This window comes from Planococcus citri, chromosome 4 (genome assembly GCF_950023065.1).
Source record: "Planococcus citri chromosome 4, ihPlaCitr1.1, whole genome shotgun sequence".
Classification (NCBI taxonomy): Eukaryota; Metazoa; Arthropoda; class Insecta; order Hemiptera; family Pseudococcidae; genus Planococcus; species Planococcus citri.
In genome coordinates, this window is record NC_088680.1 from 37639441 (window position 1) to 37656119 (window position 16679).

At 35.4% G+C, this 16679-nt stretch overlaps 4 protein-coding genes across 6 annotated transcripts; 3 read left to right on the forward strand and 1 right to left on the reverse strand.

Moving 5' to 3' along the window:
* The first annotated feature begins 33 nt into the window (after nucleotides 1-33).
* On the forward strand, nucleotides 34-1828 carry NANS (N-acetylneuraminic acid synthase). Its single transcript, XM_065363347.1, has 5 exons — nucleotides 34-612; nucleotides 689-904; nucleotides 977-1100; nucleotides 1169-1395; nucleotides 1462-1828. Exons 1-5 carry the CDS (start codon nucleotides 484-486, stop codon nucleotides 1819-1821), a joined length of 1056 nt encoding a protein of 351 aa, XP_065219419.1. The 5' UTR covers nucleotides 34-483; the 3' UTR covers nucleotides 1822-1828.
* Nucleotides 1829-1908: 80 nt separating this feature from the next.
* On the reverse strand, nucleotides 1909-3500 carry LOC135844947 (protein SCO1 homolog, mitochondrial). Its single transcript, XM_065363350.1, has 5 exons — nucleotides 3228-3500; nucleotides 2945-3125; nucleotides 2675-2872; nucleotides 2394-2602; nucleotides 1909-2314 (listed from the first exon to the last, which is right to left on the reverse strand). The coding sequence occupies exons 1-5, from the start codon at nucleotides 3279-3281 to the stop codon at nucleotides 2117-2119; spliced, it is 840 nt and encodes a 279-aa protein (XP_065219422.1). The 5' UTR covers nucleotides 3282-3500; the 3' UTR covers nucleotides 1909-2116.
* A 4445-nt stretch (nucleotides 3501-7945) lies between these two features.
* Nucleotides 7946-10518, forward strand: LOC135844051 (zinc finger protein 26-like). 3 transcript variants are annotated; one of them, XM_065362151.1, is made up of 7 exons: nucleotides 7946-8174; nucleotides 8290-8385; nucleotides 8472-8573; nucleotides 8657-8788; nucleotides 8877-9158; nucleotides 9264-9374; nucleotides 9603-10518. In XM_065362151.1, exons 1-5 carry the CDS (start codon nucleotides 8163-8165, stop codon nucleotides 9045-9047), a joined length of 513 nt encoding a protein of 170 aa, XP_065218223.1. In that variant the 5' UTR covers nucleotides 7946-8162; the 3' UTR covers nucleotides 9048-9158; nucleotides 9264-9374; nucleotides 9603-10518. The 3 variants fall into 3 exon arrangements, with proteins under 3 accessions (XP_065218223.1, XP_065218221.1, XP_065218222.1); XM_065362149.1 differs by having other exon boundaries at nucleotides 7974-8174; XM_065362150.1 differs by lacking the exons at nucleotides 7946-8174; nucleotides 8290-8385; nucleotides 8472-8573; nucleotides 8657-8788 and having other exon boundaries at nucleotides 8795-9158.
* A 2341-nt stretch (nucleotides 10519-12859) lies between these two features.
* On the forward strand, nucleotides 12860-16594 carry LOC135844040 (uncharacterized). The gene is made up of 10 exons (XM_065362123.1): nucleotides 12860-13015; nucleotides 13098-13162; nucleotides 13233-13323; nucleotides 13394-13486; nucleotides 13558-13650; nucleotides 13725-13847; nucleotides 13928-14017; nucleotides 14118-14198; nucleotides 14279-16196; nucleotides 16298-16594. Exons 3-10 carry the CDS (start codon nucleotides 13315-13317, stop codon nucleotides 16468-16470), a joined length of 2580 nt encoding a protein of 859 aa, XP_065218195.1. The 5' UTR covers nucleotides 12860-13015; nucleotides 13098-13162; nucleotides 13233-13314; the 3' UTR covers nucleotides 16471-16594.
* The last annotated feature ends 85 nt before the right edge of the window (nucleotides 16595-16679 follow it).

Consider the following 16679-nt stretch of genomic DNA (forward strand, 5'->3'; position numbering starts at 1 on the left):
CGTAATGCAGTAGAATAAGTTGAGAATGTTTTGAAGAGAGGTAGAGAGGAAAGCGAAATTCGAAACATCACCATGAAAAAAGATTGCATAAAACGTTCAAACTAGAAAGATAAAATTCTCTAAAAATGTGCAATGTGAAGCTGGTGAAGCTCGTATTTTCCTTTTTTCAGCGATAAATAATTCGAGATTTTGAATTTTTCACAAGCTTATTCGTCTCGGATCGAAACAACTTCATTCGATAAAATTGAAATTTAGAAATTTTGCCAAAATATGCTGATATTTAACGTTTCCTTCCTCTTCCTCGCTCATCGTTTTTTCACGTACCTAATTTCCAACTATTCCAACATGCTAGGCTAGGTATCGTAAACATCGTAGGATTATCGATCCAATAGTGAATTCTACGAGTAATTCGCCGGATGAGATGCGAGTATAGAGTGGACAAAAACGTGAAATGTAATCTGATTGTTTTTTCAAACTGTAACTATGCCAGAAGTAGAACTAGCCCCAGAAAAATTTGTTGGAGATACCCATCCGTGTTTTTTCATAGCTGAAGTGGGACAGAATCATCAAGGCAGTTTGGAAATCGCTAAAAAACTAATCGATGCAGCTCATGTGAGGATATACATTGACTCAGTACCAACGAGTAAATGCATTATTTAAATAATCGATGTACCTATTTGAATCATAGGAGGCTGGAGCGAATTGCGTCAAATTTCAAAAAACCAGTCTCAGCGATAAATTCACTAAATCTGCCTTGGAAAGACCTTACGATAGTGAACATTCTTGGGGGAATACTTACGGAGAACATAAACTTTACTTGGAATTCTCACTCGATGATTTCATTGAACTGAAGTCGTACGCTGAGAAACGAAATCTTCTATTTACAGCATCAGCTAAAGATATAGTGAGTTTTTTCGATGTTGTTGAATACCTAGATAAAAATTGTACCTACTTACTGATTATCGCTTACTTGTAGCCTTCTTTGGATTTTTTGGTCGATTTGGATGTTCCTTTTATTAAAATAGGATCGGGCGATTCTGATGATTTCTTACTTCTGGAAAAAGCTTCCAAATGCGGAAAACCATTGATCATTTCAACGGGTAATTCTAGATTCAAGTGTATTAAATTAAACCTTTGACCAAGATTCTAATAAACATTACCTTCATAGGTATGCAAAATATGAACACAGTTCGTCAAGTTTATAACACAGTTAAAAGTCATCATGATGGTTTCGTCTTATTACACTGTGTTTCTTCTTATCCAACTGACCCAGTCGACGTAAATTTACGAGTTATTCAACAATATAAAAAAGAATTTCAAGACATAGTTGTGGGATATTCAGGCCATGAACTAGGAACCATTATTTCTGTCGCAGCCGTCACATTAGGAGCAAAAGTAATTTCTAAATAATACTAGCAATTAGTTTTTACTCAACTACAATTTCATATTTTTTCTGGAAAGGTTATCGAGAGACATATAACGCTGGATAAAAATCAAAAAGGTAGCGATCACTTGTGCTCCCTATTGCCTCAAGAATTCAAGCAAATGGTCACAGACATAAGAACAATTGAGTCAGCTCTTGGATCCAGAAATAAAGAATTTTTACCTTGCGAACGAAAATGTTTTGAAAAACTAGGAAAAAGTATTGTGGCTGCGAAAGATTTACTCCCAGGGGATATAATTTCTAAAAATGATGTATGTATGAAAGTCAGTGTTCCTAATGGAATACCCGCGAAAGATCTCAATTCAGTGCTAGAATCAGAAATTACAGAGACAGTGCATTATGATCAACCAATTTTAAAAAATCACCTAAAAATATAAGATTTTTTAGGAAAAACATTTTTTTTTTCATTTGTATTTTTTTACACTTTTTTAAAAACCTTTAGCCGATGTACTTATAAAAACGAATTATCAAGACTAGAAAATAGTTTAATATAAACTATTACCTTAATACATGTTATATATATTTTAATTGTTTATTTTAGGAAAAAATCATAAAAAAACACTTCGTGAATGCCAAATGTTTACGAATTATCGGCACGAAAATACCTACGGTAACACTACGTTAATCATCGAAATATAATCATCGGTAGTTCTTATCTAAGAATGTGGCGTTTCAGCTTCCTTGAACGTTAGCGTTTCCTCCACGGAATGCATTCTTTAATTTGCTGGTAGCGGATTCATTCATTTTTTTGTATTTCACCATTTGCAATTCAATACCCTGCGCGACCTCCAACGCTTCACGATTTTGTCCGTAGTAATCAACAAATTCTCCATCGGGATTGATTAAATAAATGATTATAGTATGGTCAACCTAAACAAAAAATGATATCGTTAGATTCGTGAAAATCTGTACACTTCAACAATTTGCTGGGATAAATTTTCAAAATTACAATGTAATCGTTATCTTCATCCGCAGGACCTGAGCTGTAATACACCCTGTATGCTTTGCATACTTTATCAATTTGTTCTCTATTTCCAGTTAAACCGATAAACTTTGGAGAAAATTCCTTAATATATTTTCCCACCACTTCAGGTGTATCTCTATCCGGATCGACGGTTATGAAAATAGGTTGAATGTTTGGCACCACCGGGTTACTATCTAAAAGCGAATGTACATACTTTAGTAAAATGCTCGTTATAATCTTATAAATATGATTCATTCGCAACGTACCAATAATATCAACAGTTTTAACCATTTTTTCAATTTCATCCGGGCATATATCAGGACAGTGGGTAAATCCGAAATAAACCAAAAGCCATTGACCTTTAAAATCTTCACTTTTTCTCAAATTTTTATCTTGATCGACAAGTTCAAAAGGTCCACCGATCGCAGCCTTTCCGAGCTGCCTTTTTCTCTCAATGTTGTCCTCTGAAAAAAAAATATAAAAAATGTTAATCCAAACTGGCATATTTTTAAACGATTACATCACACATCACATACTTCGGTCTTTTTCATCTTTAATCATTTTCATCCAAAACAACAGAGCTCCGCCGAAACCGGAAACAACTAATAAGTTCTTCCAAGTGATTGCTGGTTTATTAGAAGATCGTTTGAATGATGATGCAAATCGTTTGTTTTCGAGTGATCGTAACACATGGCTTTGGCATACGGTTGACGGTTTCTGTAACAAATAATTGATCATTAAATGCATACAATGAGGATGAATATGATGGGATCTTAAGAGCATATCAGATAATGAAAATAACAAATGATATTAATTTACCACAAATCTCGCTATGGCTGTGGTACGACAGAGCTTGGAAAGTAAGCCGGTCATGTTTAAAGCCACATAAATAATCGAGGGTAGAAGTTACACAAAATGATGAACCGATCAAAAGTAAATCACTTGGATTACGGACTTGAAATTAATACACTACTTTAATAGCACGAAGTTGTAAACTTCTAAGTTGAATAACGAAATGACTGGAATTCTCTACTTTTTCTTCAGAGTGTTTCTTGATTTTCTTATCAAAAGTTCAATATTCCATGTTTTTCAAGGTCATAGATATAAAATATAAACTGGATAAAAAAAACTGCGTACAAGTTTTCTGTGACCAATCAGAGCGTTTATTTCTTGACATTGACCAATCAGAGCCAGCCAATGTTCCACCACCAGGGTTGTAAGGTAATTTATGTCGGTAAATTACGGCGGTATTTTACCGTATTTTACGGTATTTTACCAAAAGTTTATTACCGTATTTTACCGTAAATTACCAAAAAGCATTTTTTTGCCACATTATTTTATTTGAAAGTTGAAAGGATGAATCAACAGCTGAAGATGATTGGCATCAAAATTCACAATTTATTTGCATCAATGCTAATAATAATTGATACATGCTACATATAAACAGGAAAATATCTTGAAAATTACCAAACAATTGCCAGAAAATTATTCACAATTGGTCAAAAATCAGAAAAAATTGCATCAAATCGTGAAAACATGTTGAAATGTCATTAAAATGTACTTCAAAATCATTAAATTTTGGTTATTTCAATCATTTTATTTAAAATAACCAAATAGGTCAATTTTTTATTTTTTGACAATGTTGAATGATTTAAAATTTTAATTTTAATCCATGCATGGTTATTGGTTATACAATTAATTTTTCCCCATTGCCATTGGCATTGGCCATCTTTCATCACTTTTTAGTTTTTACTTTTTAGTAATTTTCAGTAACTTCAATGTTTTTCAATTTCATGTGTTGTTAACTTGTTAATGTAATTTTTAATTTTAACCCTTTTATAGTTTCATATTGTTTTCAAATTTCAAGCAGAAAATTATTGAAATTCAGTGGCGTAGCCAAGGGGGGGGGGCGAAGGGGGCCATGGCCCCCCTTGCGAGCAAAAATTTGTAAGAAAACATGCCAAAATGGACGTTTTTTCGTTGTTTGGACCCATTTTTTCTAAAAATTTTCGCTCAAGCAATAATTTTGCTTTCTTTTTCATGAAATCACCACACATCACAATAGATTTTCAGAAAATTACCCCTGATTTCGATTTTTCATGCCTAAAAATCTGGTTTTGCCCCCTCCTTGAGAAAATCCTGGCTACGCCACTGTTGAAATTTCCACCCATTACATAATATACAATAATTTTATATGTTTGAACTTTTGAAGGTTTGAAGTTTGAACTTTGAACACTATAAGTTCATTATATTCAAGTTGGTAAAATACGGTAAAATACCGTATTTTACCGTATTTTACCGCCGTATTTTACCAGCGAATAAATTACGGTAATTTAACAACCCTGTCCACCACTTCCACCAGTTCCCTGTATTCTCTATCCAGTTTATATTGATGGGTTAGTGACAGGGATGCGGAGCGGAATGAATTTCGTTCCGGGTTCAGGGTTCAGCTCCGACATAAAAAATAATTCTGTTCCGGTTTCCTGTATCGTTCCGCTCCGATTAAAAATATCGTTCCGTTCCGGTTTAGCGTTCCGTTCCGCTCCGATTTTTCTTTTTTGTTTTAGAGAAGGTTGCATTCAAAGTAAGTACATCAGAATTTTCATGTTCTGAGCAAAAATTGAAGTTGAAAATGTTGAAATACCCAGAGTTGGCGCGATTCGAATCGCGTGATGGTGGGTTTACATCGCAGTCGACAACAATGTTTCGAAAACAAAGTTGGAAAACAAAATGTTTGGGAAACAATGTTTGAAACATGATTGATTTACACCAAATTTTAAAACAGCAACATTTTTATCAGCATTTCTTTTCATGATTTTCTGATTAATTAATTCTCTTCATATTGAATATTTTTACTTTCTAATTTAAATCTATAGACACTGTACCTGCGGGAAGACAACGAACTGGCAGCCATCTTGGCTGAATTACGTGTGTCATGCCAATTTATCCCGCTGGGTGCTTTTGGCTGCGCTGGTGTCGAATTCTTGAACGAAGTACCATGCGAACTGCGAAGTACAGCGCGCGCAGCCAAGAGCATCACTACCATCCCTCTTCCCCGTTGCCTGCAAACTGACGTACAGCGCAGCCAAAATCACCCAGCGGGAGAAATTGGCATGACACAAGATTTTACTACCGTCCCTTTTCCCCGTTACCTGCAGTTCGGTGTCTTACCCGGAGGGCACAGGTACAGTGTCTATATTTAAATCCTATGCAATGCCGTCTGTTCACTCACCTCTTTCTGGTACTTATATATCAAAAATTGTGTTTTGTTTGTTCGTTATATGCTTATCAGTAACCATTGCAAAAAAATGATATTGCTGCTGTATTTAGTAGAAAAGTAGCAATAGAAGCATTCCTGACATGATTTTTCAGCTTTTTAATGAAAAATAATACACCTCACAATAACAAATATAAGGAAAACACACTTAAATTACTGTTCATCTTTCATACCAATACCCTTAACCACAAATGTTTCTAAACATTGTTTCAAGTCGCCGGAAATTTCGGCGACCTGAAACATTGTTTACAACACGTTGTAAACACAGGTTTCGAAACATTTGGTGTAAATGAAAAACTGAAACTTGGTTGTAAACATGAATTTGTTTCTGAAACACTGTTGTCGACTGCGGTGTAAACCCACCATGAAAGAATCGAGAAAGAATCCGATTCTCACGATTCGAATCGGATTCGAATCGCGGTTCCCCAAGTCAAAAGAATCGGAAAATGCAGGAATCCGATTCCCTTTTATAGAGAATCGCACCTCCTCGATTCCCTGCGATTCCTTGCAGATGTTTTTCACCTGTTAAAACAGTAAAATGTACTATTTTTAATGCCTTTTAAGTCATGCATTTGCATTTTGTAATTTGGGACTGATGACATTTTTTTAAAGGTCGGCTGTTGTATGAAAATATCGCGAATCAGTGATTCTATAGAGTGAAGGAATCGTGCAACGTAAGAATCGGATCCTCTTTAATGGAGAATCGCGCCTTCTCGATTCCCTGCGATTCCCTGCTCACAGCAACAAACTAAAGAATAGAACATGCAAAATGAGCATACACCAAGTTGGGGAAATTACTCATTTCATTTCAGATTCATTTGTGAAGTCCTGAAGTTGAAAAAAAAATAGTATTTGGGAATCGGAATCGGAGGGAATCGAGAACCGCTAAAGAATCGGATTCAGAACCGGATTCGCTTTGTGAAAGAATCGAGACTGGAGAATCGCGATTCTCCCAAGTATGAGAATCGTAATTCAGGAATCCGATTCTGACGAACCGAGGAATCGCGCCAACTCTGGAAATACCCGAAATTTTAAAAAAATGGTTGAATTAGGCGCGTTTTAATGAAATTTAAAGTCCACCTCACTGCTCACATGAGAAATTTGAATTTTGATCGCTGAAAATTGCAGCTTTGTTCCAAAAGTACATTGTATAAATGGTCTTTTTCGTGTCATTTACCATGTCTTTTTACAATTTTCTAGTTTATTGAGGTAAAATTTCAGCAAAAACACCTTTTGTTCACACTATACCCAGTAAGCATTGGAATGTCACAGTGACATCACATAATATCACCGCGGAGATGTGTAATATCACTTTGTGATGTCTCTGAGATTAACTGGTGATATAAAATGTACCCATCAAAATGGTCTCACAGACATCACTCAGAAGGGCCCAGTGACATTTTATAATGTCACAGAATGTCACAGATATGTCACCAGGAAATGTCTATGCAATATTGATGTAAATACCTATTTCTAAAATATTCCCATTGAATTTCGTTGAAATACCGATTATTGGGGTTCACTTGAATTGTGAAAATAATAAGATGTATTTTCTGCAAAAATATTCTCTTCTCTCAACTCCAGAAGTTTGGAGTTGAGATTTGAGGCTGTTGACTCCGCCACGTTCGGCAAAGTCTCCAGCGCCCATCAATAAGGAGGGCAAATTCGTATGAGGCAGTATCTTCCTTATATACTAATTGTCAACATACTTTATCTGCGAGAAGTAAAAATGGTATAGTTTGAGGCAGAAATGTCACTGTAATATCTTTTAGTGATGTCTATGTGATATCATCAAAGTTATATTTTTGAGACATTGCAGCCAAATATTTCTTTTTCCATTCCAAAGCAATGTCACAGAAATATTACTTTGTAATGTCCTATACACATCACAAAATTACATCACTGTGATATTAATGTCACAGCATGCTTACTGGGTAATCTTGAAAATCGTTCATTAAAGGTCAAAAAATTTTGTTAGGTCGGAGCTTTAAAAACCCAAATTTTTATTCCGGTTCGGTTCCGGTTTCGCTCCTGCATATTTTTTGAAAGTTGCTCCAGGTTCCGTTCCGCTCCGCCAAAATTCTCCCAAAAGTTAGGGGTTTAGCGTTCCGGTTCGTTCCGGTTCAGTTCCGCTCCGCATCCCTGGACTTAGTGAACCAAAATTCTAAATTATTTTGTCAAAAATTGATGGCTTTGACTATATAGATATACTACGTATATGGACTGCTGATTCTTATCAGTTTAACATTGGTTATATGGGAAAATCGTGTAAGCCAGATTTTAAAAGTCCATTCAACGAAATGAGGTGTTGGTTGACTGATAACATGGTTATTTGCTCGCGCCAAAATCTTTATTCTATTTAGAAATGATTTTAACCGCGCGTTTCAAGTTTATTTTGTTACTTGTTTTGTTTAAAAATAAAAATGTTGTGTAAAATGAATCAAACCAACCGCAATTTATGAAAGACAGAAGCCAGAATGGACGTATTCGTAAGTACATAAATTTTCATGAGTTCAGTGCATTTAGAGCATTTAGTTGCAAAATGTACGCGAATTATTCATTCATATGTTATTATACAATTACTTTTTCTGCGTATTGTTGCAGGAATGTTCCGACTGTGGTAAAAAGTTACGAAGCAGAGATGGAATAATCAATCATTTAAAGAAATGCGGCGAAGCAGTAGTGAATTCTGTGAAGAAAGTTGGTATTATTTCATTCCCTTGACCGTCATATTTACCATTAAAATATTTGTTTAATTTTTAATTTTCAATTCATTTGTTGCACAGAGATACTCTTGCACACACTGCTACAAAGAGTTTTTCTCTCAGTGGGGACTTTCAAAACATTTGAAAAAAAACCACGAAAAAGTGGAGCAGGTGCCGAAAAAAGTATGTATAGTTATTGGTATGGTGTTTATATTTATATGAAAATTTGCATTATGAACCTTACGCAACCAATTACATTTAATTAGATAACGAAGTCGCTGAAATGCAATTATTGCCCTGCTATGTTCTCTTCTAAACAAGGTCGTATTAATCACGCAAAAAAAAACCACCCTGAATATACTATCAAGAGAACTGAATTGATAACCAGAAAGAAACACGTACGTAGATTTCATTTTATGTAAACTTCTCAGTTCACTTCATCATGCATATTATGTAACCTCACATTCAAACCATTTATTTTTTCAGGACTGTGTTTTTTGTGGCAAAACTTTTGCAAGTAAACACTACAGAGTTCGGCATGAAGATTCCTGTGTGAAGGAAATTGCAAATGTTGCCCGAAGTAATAATACTACTTCCATAAATTCGACTGGAGGCACGTTAATAATTCACATCTTTCAACACAATATTGAATATTGATGATTATTTTAAGAATTGGTCTGATTTTCTTGTTTTTTTCTTTAGAAAGCTGTAGTAATGATGAAATATCCTTTCTTCAACAAGAGCTATCAGCACCAGATAACGTTCCAAGTAAGAATGCAATTATTGTTGAATTATTGAAGATTCATTCATTTTTCTGTATCAATGTTCGAAAGATTTTATACCATGGGTTTGATTTCCTTTTTTGTTTCACAGATACACAGGAAAATACGAATACCATGCCTTTTCAATTGCAAGGTACCAGCTATCCGCTAGAAACGCCGCAGTTCGGCAGTAATGCTGAAAATTCGCCACGTTACACTTCAAGTAATTTGTTAAGAAGCATTTTAGTTCATGTTTCGAATTCAATTGTATTCTTTTCGCTGCTCGGAGTTTTTATATATCTAGTTTGTTTCAACTATCACTTTGAGTAAAGCAGAAAAATTGTGTAAAAAAATGAAAAAAAAGGGTTAAAGAATTTTTGTCGTAGTTCCAAGCAGCAAAAAGAACGAAGCTTTTGATACATTGTGTATTACATAACAATTCTTCTTTTAGGTGGTAATATTACTATGACGCCAAAACTGCGACGTTATATTAGAGATCGGAAAAAATTCCTAAAACTTCGTACACCAGATATAAATTCACCACGTAAAGCGAGGCTTAATTTGGAGTATGGACAGAAAACTGTTCTTCAGCACCGAAAAGAAATCGCAACACTTCAACAACAAGTTCGCAGACTACAGAAACAAGTGAAAACGTTTAAAGATCTTCTTCAACATCTAGAAAAAGAAAATAAAATTTCGTCTACAGTTGCTGATAAATTTTTAGTAAGTGTCGAGGAAATATATGTTTATTGAGCATAGCAGTGAGCTGTACACTGCTTTCGTTTTTAGGTTTTCATTATTTATTTTACGGATAATTATGAACTTAACGGATACTTATTAACTTTTACGGATAATTAGATATATTTTTATTGTTATGCTGTTTGAGATGAACTTGTGATAAGACTATGTATGGTGATGTTTGACATACTGACACTTGTGTGATCCTAGTGATCCCTAATGTTGAAATAGTGCATTTTTATTTATTTTCTGTCAACTAGTTTGCCATTACGTTAGCTTAAATTAATCTACTTACCTGAGATGAACTTGTGATAAGACTATGTATGGTGATGTTTGACATACTGACACTTGTCTGATCCTAGTGATCCCTAATGTTGAAATAGTGCATTTTTATTTATTTTCTGTCAACTAGTTTGCCATTACGTTAGCTTAAATTAATCTACTTACCTGAGATGAACTTGTGATAAGACTATGTATGGTGATGTTTGACATACTGACACTTGTCTGATCCTAGTGATCCCTAATGTTGAAATAGTGCATTTTTATTTATTTTCTGTCAACTAGTTTGCCATTATGTTAGCTTAAATTAATCGACTTACCTGAATTGAAAAAATAAATTATTTAAATTACGCATGATTTATTTCTTTATGAATTCTAATGAAATTGAAATATTTTTTCAGAATGAACTTCCCTGTGAATTTTTAGCAGTAGCACTAAGAAACCGAATGGGAAGAAAAACAGCTTATGACAAAGATGTTAAAAAATTTGCTCTTACATTAGAATTTTACTCCAGGCGAGCATACGAATATGTTCGTCAAGCCTGGGGTAACTTGTTACCAGCAACTTCAACCCTACGTAATTGGTACAGCCAACTGAAAGGAGAACCAGGGTTCTCTGGTGAAGCGTTGGAGGCCCTAAAGGGACACGTCAAAGCTGCGGCCAAGAACAACAAAAAGATCATCTGCAACTTGGTGTTTGATGAGATGGAAATTCGAAAACAATTGACATTTAAAAATAACAAGTATCATGGTTATGTGGAAATGGGATTTGGCGATCCGTCTGATAGCGACAGCCAACCTCTGGCAAAAAAAGCGATGGTCTTCATGTTAGTATGCTTGAACGGACGGTGGAAGCTCCCAATAGCATACTTTTTGGTGGACAGCCTTAATGGAAAGAACCTCAGCAAACTAGTGAAAAATGCGTTGCAGCTTATTGACGAGTGCGGCGTTATTGTTAGGTCCATGACCTACGATGGCCTCGGAATTAACCGTACATGTTGCAAAATACTAGGAGCCAACTGCGATTTTGGACCAGATTTTAAGCCATGGTTTCCACATCCCAGCCACCCTAATGAAAAAGTATATCTGATTTTTGATGCATGTCATGCTATAAAATTGGTCCGAAATACTTTAGGAGACTACACCATCACAGATGGACTTGGAAGAAACGCTACATTTTTTGATTTCATAGACTTGTACAATTTACAAATAGATGAGGATTTATATAACGCTCCTAAGTTGACGAAAAGACACATCTCATTTCGAGAGAATAAAATGAAGGTGCGGCTTGCCACACAATTATTCAGCTCATCTGTGTCAGCTGCTCTGCTCCATGCGAAGAAGAAAAAAAAACCAGGCTTTCTACATTGTGAGGGAACTGCTGAGTTCTGCAAGCAATTTGATCAAATTTTCGACATGCTGAACAGTAGAAGTAAAATTGAACGTAAATTAAAACCAAGAAATGCGCCCATTTGTTCAAAAAATAAGAAGAATTTTGAGAAGTGGTGTCAAGAAGCAGAGAATTACATCCTCAGCCTAAAAATCAGAGCAACACCTATAATAAATCACATCCGATGCACTGGCTTCGTGGGACTGATAATGGTCTTACGTAATCTAATTCCGTTATTCGAAGACCTGCAAGCACATGGCCTGTCATACCTACTCACATATAAATTGTCTCAAGATCATCTCGAAAATTGGTTTTCAGCAGTCAGGTCCAAAGGCGGCTTTAACAATAATCCAAACGCTGAGCAATTCAAGGCCATCTTTAAAAGGTTGTTAGTCCACCATGAAATAAGAGCATCTGAAGGAGCAAACTGTGTAGATGATGGTGACATAAAAATACTATCTTTCAAGTCAATAACTAAAGGAAGTAGTGTGTACTTACAGCACACAGAAGAATCACTACACGTCAGTATGGCAGATGATTTTGTGAGCAGTATTACAGCTGAATGCAACTTGAGTGAATACCAGGATGATGTTGTCGCTTACATAGCTGGCTTTATTCTGAGGAAGCTCGTAGAAAAGAAGTTTGCCTCCAGAAAAGATATTGAACTTTTGAAAGACAAATCTAACGAATCTGATCTTATTCAACTAAAAAATAGAGGGAACTTGATTATACCAGGTGAAATGATGGTAGAAGTGTGCAGAGAAATTGAAAAACAGTATCGAATTCATCAAAATAAATTGTTGGATGACAAAAAGATCCCTCATATCATTACTCATATCCTATGTGATCTTGAAGAAGATGGCCGGTTTGAAATGTTTGATGATCACATCGCGGAGTTGGTAGTGGAAATTTACATCAAGCTGCGAATTAAATACCTGTGTAAACGTATTTCGGAAGTAGATAAACATATTCGCCATAGAAACACGAAATTGACTCTGTTTAACAATATGTAATATCGCAATTCGTATTTTAATGATTTCTGGTGTAAATAAAGACATTGTTTTTAGGTCACTTTTTACTTTCAAACATGTATAATAGAAAATGTTTCTTCACATGACGTTGGAAAATTTTCTTCTTTCAAGTTATTTCATAAAATAATAAAACAATCAGGAATAATTTATTCATAATTCATTCATACTGAAAATTCACAACACTAAAAACATTTATCTAACCCTCGATTTTGTTGTATGGACTTTTATGTTTACATTTTACCTCTGATAAGAATCAGCAGTCCATATACGTAGTATATCTATATAGTCAATGATTGATGGTTGCTGTTCAATTTTTTGAAAATTCGTGTTCTTGTTATCACTCAACCAGATTCAGATTTTCCCTCCGTTGTACGAAAAATTTTGTAATACCTTTCATCCTATTTCCGTACGTTCAACAATGACTATTGTAAGTACAAAATATTCATTTTTCATTAAAAATGCAATGACAGTTTGTTGTAATCATGTCACTGTTTTATTTTTCCCGCTAGGTAAACAATTGATCCTGCAGTTTTTCTTCTCATTATGAAGAGTAATCCCATAGTGTTATGGTTTTGTAAGTACGATCTTTTTATTTTTCGTCAAAATGTCAAGCAATTATATTAATGTGTTGCTTTTTTCGTTAGATGCGTAATTGGTCCAGTTCGTTTGCTTCTCCGTTTATGAGAGTTTCCTTTTTTCGTATTTCAAGTGTATTAATGCGTTGTAATGGTTGTGGTGAGTACAATACTGATATTTCTCTATTACTTTTGTGTCAGTCATGTTAATGTATCGTTTGTTCTATTAGGAATGTACTTGGTCTGGCTGTACTTCGTCCTTTGGTAAGAAATCCTCTTTGAAGAGACACATCAAAGCTGTGCATGAAAAGCGTCGTGCTTTCGTAAGTGTAGTTTCTGAATATTATGCAGTTTTATGCAGTACGTTGAAGATAACTTTGAAAAATGTCATTAGGTATGTCCTGTCGCGGAATGTGAGGCTGCATTTAATGATAAGTATGGTTTGAAACGACATGAAGCGTCAGTTCACCTTAAAGAACGTAATTTCGTGAGTATTCCACAGGATTTGTGTTATGTTCTTGTATGATTCCAATTGTGTTATGCTTTTCATCAACTTTTCAGAAATGCTGTTGTTGTCCTCAACTTTGCGCTAATAGAACTTCGTTACGTCGTCATGAGCAAAATAAACATGGTGTTCATTCAGAACCTGATGGTAAAATTGTAAAATGGGAAAAACCAAGTCTGGTATGTGTATTTGTATCACTCCAGTTCAAGACCTTTTTCAAATTAGTGTACGATGCCATCATGTTATTTGGTTATTGTAGATATGTGCTGAGTGTGGAAATACGTTCACTAGAAAAGATCGCATAGCCAGACATATTGTTGAGCAGCACGGCTTCGATGGCGAATATTTCGTAAGTACCTGCCTACATAGTTGATAATTGCTTGCTCTAGAATAATCAGGTTTTTTTTTTACACGAAATGTTTTATTAATGAAAAAATAATTTTATTCAGAAATGTCAACATTGTAGTCGGAAATTCAAACGAAAGAATGATATCAGGAAACATATGATTACTAAACATCTTCAACCACAGGTAATTCTTTTCTTGTGTGGTCATTTCTTCATTTCCTTTAATATTGAATATTACAACATATATTACTCGATTGTTTTCAGAATCGTGTACCTGCACGAAAACCTGGCGTGCGCTGTATTTTGTGTGAACGATCGTTTGAACTTATGAATCAACTATGTGATCACTACGTTGACGAACATAAAATCGATTTGAACATCAAAACGCTTTCATTTTCTTCCAGACAAGAATTTTTAGCGTGGAAAAAAGAAATAGAAGACTCGACGATGGCTAGATATCGTTTACGAAATTACACGAAGCGTAAACAAGGATTTATATGTCACAGATCGGGCTGCTACAATGTAAAATCCGCTGATAGAAAAAGATCCTTTCTTCGTCGAGGTTCGAAGAAGTTGAACGGAATGTGTCCAGCATCGGTTACTTTACAAATGAACGAAAAAAATGCTACATACGTTGTTACGTTTATACAAACTCACGTAGGCCATTCGCCGAGTGAAGAAGAACTGAAATTTATTTTTCTTCGCAAAGAAGAACGTAAAGAAGTAGCCCAACTTCTTGCCGCCGGTGTTCCGAGGCAGAGTATACTTAAAGATCAACAGTACAGAAATGTCCACGGCGATTTATTAGATTACAAAAAATTATACAACCTTGGGAGATTTTTCAAAGAAGAGCGCTCGGAAGATCTTACAGACCCGTATGAAAATGATCCTGGGAATTTAGAAACGTTTCTCGCCGAACACCAAGCAAGCATTTTGTTTCACAAGCGTCAGGGTGATAGTCCACCGGTGGATAAATTTACCGACTGTCAACTAACAGATGAAGATGCAATCCTGGTATTCATGAATGATTTTCAAGAAAAAATGTTGAAAACTCTCGGACGTAATATCTTATGTTTGGATGGAACTCTTGGTACCAATTCTTGTGGTTTTTTTCTATATACTTTGCTAGTGTTGGATTACGATGGCGAAGGGTTTCCAGTCGCTTTCATGTTCAGCAATCGTAACGACAAGATATCTATCAAAGTATTTTTACGTTCCATAAAGGAGAAAATATGCGAGGTCATAACGCCTAAAATTGTCATGTCCGATATGCAAGAATTGTATTACAACGCGTGGGTCGAAGAGATGATTAAACCAGCTACTTACCTTCATTGCATGTGGTATGTATGGAAGGAATGGAAGAAGCATTTTCCGGCGTCGAACAAAACGATTAAGCAAGATTTGTACGACCTAACGCTCGAATCATGCCTGGAAACGTTTCATGAGAGACTGGAGAAATTTCTCACTCTGGGTGTTGTTCCGGAGGGGAACGTTGATCAAAGAGTGAATGATTTCTTTAGATATTTTGAAAAAGAATTCTGTAACGATAAACAATACATGTGTTGGTCATACGCGTATAGATTGCATTCTGGCGAAAGTACAGCTACGCATTTGGAATGTTTTCATCGTACGCTCGATTATCTCCATAGTTTCGGCAAAACAACGAAAGATCTGTACTCGGGATTACGCCTGATCGTGTATTACTTGAATCAAAGAATAAATACCATATTTGGAAAATCGAAAGGTAAAAGTGTTCCTCGACTCGTGTTTCTTAAACAGGCCCATAGACTTGTCGAGAAGAAAGGCTGTATTACTATACAAAAAGCCCCCGAAGGTTGGCTAGTTCCTTCTTTTCAAGAACCCAAAGATGGCTGCGAAGAATTCTACCTCGTACAGAAGATCCGTGAAAGTTGCCCGGCCATAGTTGACAAGCACATAGGCGTTTGCTACCTTAACTGCGCCCAGTGTAACGAATGTGCGCATCGATACTCGTGCACGTGTGTAGAGAACAGTATCCGTCTACACATGTGTAAACACATTCATACCGTTGCTTTAGCCGAACTCGAATCGCAGTCATTAATGCAAGACGAAAGTTATAAATTACAAGAAGTGTCGGCGGAAGATTTTTCAACCTTGACAGCGATTTCACCTGAAGAAGGCTCCTATGTTTTGCATGAAGAAGGTACGTTCACTGAGTTGTACTTTGCTGAATTTGTTTGTTTTATAAATTTAAAAAAAATACTTGAAAAATTAAATAATCTTTTCTGTTTTCTCATTTTTCAGTTATTGATCTCGATGCAACGAAAAGAAACCTGATGGACACTGTTAAAAGTTTGTTAGAAAAAGTTAAGACCAGAGAACACGTCGAAGTAGTAGAAGAACTTTTGAAATCCGCCAATACTGCCATTGATTCCTCTAGAGCTCAGCAAGCAACAGCTACGTTCGTTCAAAGATGATTTTTTTTTCTTATTCGTAATCTTAATCTTTGTGACGAGTCAAATAATTTTTTTAAGCCTATGTGATTGACATTAACTGTCCATTTAAATGTTTTTGATATAATAAAAATTTCTATTTGTTTAATCATCGGGTCTGAAATTCAGAGTTCGGAATTGTGTTCGATTAGACGGATGAATTTTAAGCGAAATTGATAACTAAATGACTGAAA

Coding starts and splice junctions, on each gene's coding strand:
- NANS (XM_065363347.1), top strand. CDS start 484: ATGCCAGAAGTAGAACTAGCCCCAGAAAAATTTGTTGGAGATACCCAT. Junction 613..688: donor AACTAATCGATGCAGCTCAT/GTGAGGATATAC, acceptor TTTGAATCATAG/GAGGCTGGAGCGAATTGCGT. Junction 905..976: donor CAGCATCAGCTAAAGATATA/GTGAGTTTTTTC, acceptor GCTTACTTGTAG/CCTTCTTTGGATTTTTTGGT.
- LOC135844947 (XM_065363350.1), bottom strand. CDS start 3,281: ATGACCGGCTTACTTTCCAAGCTCTGTCGTACCACAGCCATAGCGAGA. Junction 3,126..3,227: donor CAGCCATAGCGAGATTTGTG/GTAAATTAATAT, acceptor TATTTGTTACAG/AAACCGTCAACCGTATGCCA. Junction 2,315..2,393: donor ATGAAGATAACGATTACATT/GTAATTTTGAAA, acceptor TTTTTTGTTTAG/GTTGACCATACTATAATCAT.
- LOC135844051 (XM_065362149.1), top strand. CDS start 9,047: ATGATTATTTTAAGAATTGGTCTGATTTTCTTGTTTTTTTCTTTAGAA. Junction 9,159..9,263: donor AGCACCAGATAACGTTCCAA/GTAAGAATGCAA, acceptor TTTGTTTCACAG/ATACACAGGAAAATACGAAT. Junction 9,375..9,602: donor TTCGCCACGTTACACTTCAA/GTAATTTGTTAA, acceptor TTCTTCTTTTAG/GTGGTAATATTACTATGACG.
- LOC135844040 (XM_065362123.1), top strand. Junction 13,487..13,557: donor ATGAAAAGCGTCGTGCTTTC/GTAAGTGTAGTT, acceptor AAATGTCATTAG/GTATGTCCTGTCGCGGAATG. Junction 14,018..14,117: donor GCTTCGATGGCGAATATTTC/GTAAGTACCTGC, acceptor AATTTTATTCAG/AAATGTCAACATTGTAGTCG.